This window comes from Emericellopsis cladophorae (genome assembly GCF_022114955.1).
Source record: "Emericellopsis cladophorae strain MUM 19.33 chromosome Unknown NODE_80_length_78263_cov_119_885277, whole genome shotgun sequence".
Taxonomy (NCBI): domain Eukaryota; kingdom Fungi; phylum Ascomycota; class Sordariomycetes; order Hypocreales; family Bionectriaceae; genus Emericellopsis; species Emericellopsis cladophorae.
The window spans coordinates 62,955-65,565 of NW_026251005.1; the positions used below are offsets into that span (position 1 = coordinate 62,955).

The following is a 2,611-nucleotide window of genomic DNA, read 5'->3' on the forward strand; positions in this document are numbered from 1 at the left end:
AGGATCTCGTCCGAAAATGTCTAGAGCACTTGGAGCACCTTGATATGATGCCGGTGGGCGGAGGGCCTAGATCATGGGTCTATGCTACAGTCGCGTTCGAGGCTAGCACGCCTACTCTGCGAGACAGGGTCAGGGCCAGATTTGGGCAACGTATATCCTCGGGATTTGCTACATTTGAAACTATTCTCTTCGCCGCGGAGGGGGCTTGGAAGCAGCGGGACGCCGCGCCCATGGAATGGGTACTCAAACCATGGCCAAGGATGCTATCAGAGACGCCAGAACATGACATACTCCTATATTGATGGTATCGGACAATGAACATGGAATATAAACCATAGAGCCAAACCCTCCTTCAGGGACTAGCCCCCTATGTCCGTTTCCTTTGAAACCCCTCAAGGCTTCTGCTCCATAAGTAGACAATCATTTATTAAATGATAGTATCTGGGTTGCACTCCGCCTCCTCTACCACGTCCCTTGCCGTTCGGAACTTGACCCCTGCGAAGAACTTCGCCCGTTGAGCTGCGACCCTATGGGCGGGCAGCGAACCAGCCCCGGAAGCCGAATGGATCCCAAATCCAGCGAGAAGTCGATCCCAGTCGGTCTTACTGGCGTGCAGGTCGTCAATGAAGTTGTTCAGGGTGCGGTAGGAGACGATCATATCTGGATTCTTCTCCTTTATCAAGGCGGCAACCTCATTCCAGGTGGATTTCTCGCCAGAGATGTTAGTAATCTCATCCCACTCCCCGCTCGGAGCTCGAAGGAGCTTAGCCACGGCGCGGGCCATGTCCCTAACAGCGGTAAGATCGACGCCCTCCTTACCAGTGCCAGGAATCTGGATGGTTCTCTTGGCGAAATTAACGGGGTTCGCGTCGCCGATATCGTTTAGGTGTCGGTTATGGGTGGGAATGAGGTAGTCGACAAACCATCCGTTAGCGAGGAGCGTGTACTCGAGCTCGGTCTGTGCACGCAATATCTTGCGAATTGGCTCGTGAATAATGGCCTCGAACCGGGGCATGTCGGGGAAATCCTCGATGTTGCCACTGTACTCTGAAGGAATTAGTCGAGTAACGGTTGGAGACCGTTTAGCGGCTTCGATAATGCGTGAAGAGATGTCGACAAAGGCAGAAGAATGGTCGAGGATGGCGACTATAACGGTGGTAGCGCCCTCCATGCCTTTCATAAGGCTTTCCACATTCGAGTAATCAGCGATAAACTGCTCGACGCCGGAGACGACATCGAAAAAAAACTTTTTGGATCGAGTAAGAACGACAACTTCATTTCCATCGGCCGTGAGTTCTTCGACGAGGTAGCGGGCTACGCCGCCGGAACCAGCAATAGCGACGCGCATATTGAAGACGTTTCGAAATGACAGGAAGTAGGTGTTTAGTAGGTAGACACTTGGTGCTTTGGTACTATTGTCTTGCTGTGAATACTGAAATCAAAGGATGTGGATGAAGTTAAAGGATAGTGTAGTCATTTTATATCAATAGACGACTAAGGCTTCTTGTAAGAAGATGAATATCTGCCTTCTGAACGATTGATTTGTAATTATGGGCATGAGTCAATAAAAGTGCAATTGTTGGTTTTGCTATCTCGTTATACATTACCGAATCTAGTTACATTTAGTAACCATTGCAATTACGAGGCGTCGTGTTCGCACGTGCTCACAATAAGTAGTGTCCTTGCACTACGGAGTAGTAAACTTCCGTATGGTGGTTTCAACGGACAAGAAAACTGGGGCACGAGCCTGTGCAGGCCCGCTACCCTAATAGGCAACTCTGCCGCACCAATGTGGGTCTTGGTTTGTGCTCTCGCTGATTAATTAGAACTACGCGTCTATGAAGTGCTATCTTTTCCGCATTAGGAAGCCCATAGCGAGCCTAGCTCATTTGCTACCAGCCATCTTACAGTCGGTCCCCCGTCTCTGTGTGAGTTGCTTATTGACCTGCCTGTAATGGCTTGTAAGGTACTTAAAGTCGCTAAGCTTCCATAGAGCAAATGGCTCATTACAAGAAAACGGTTGGTCTTCACAGTAACTAACATTTCGATCTCTTCGCTCTTCACAGCTAGCATACCAATTCCACCCTGCATACCTCCCAACAAGTCTGTCAAACCTGGATATGTGCAACTATGCTACACATTTCTTCTACCAAGCCTCGTGCAGTCACATACCGTCCACAATCATGAATTGGACTTTTTTACAACCACGGATGGCGCAACATATGCCTACAGCTTCACCGCGGCTCAGGAGAAGAAGGCGACCTTTCTTCTCATCCACGGCTATCCCTCTACCCATAGAGACTAGGAGCCACAAATTGCTGCCTTTACGGCGGAGGGCTTTGGCGTACTCGCCCCCGATTTGCTTGGCTTCGGCGCCTCTGATATGCCAATTGAAGTAGAGCAATACGCTGGCAAGCGGTTGGCAGGGCATCTGATTCAAATTCTTGACCATGTGAGCGTCGAGTCGGCTATTGGCGTTGGTCACGACTGGGGTGCCGGCATCCTATCGCGATTAGCAGTCTACCACAAGAATTGATTTGAGAGATTTGTCTTCATCAGTGTCGGCTATCAAGCACCAGGCGGATTCTTCGTTCTCGACGCTTTCAACGCC

General features: G+C 49.9%; 1 protein-coding gene across 1 annotated transcript; it reads right to left on the reverse strand.

Annotated features, from left to right (window-relative positions):
* Window positions 1-427: 427 nt before the first annotated feature.
* On the reverse strand, window positions 428-1,348 carry J7T54_007203 (F420-dependent nadp reductase; the record flags this gene model as incomplete). Its single annotated transcript, XM_051510064.1, has 1 exon — window positions 428-1,348. One exon carries the CDS (start codon window positions 1,346-1,348, stop codon window positions 428-430), a length of 921 nt encoding a protein of 306 aa, XP_051359013.1.
* Window positions 1,349-2,611: the final 1,263 nt, after the last annotated feature.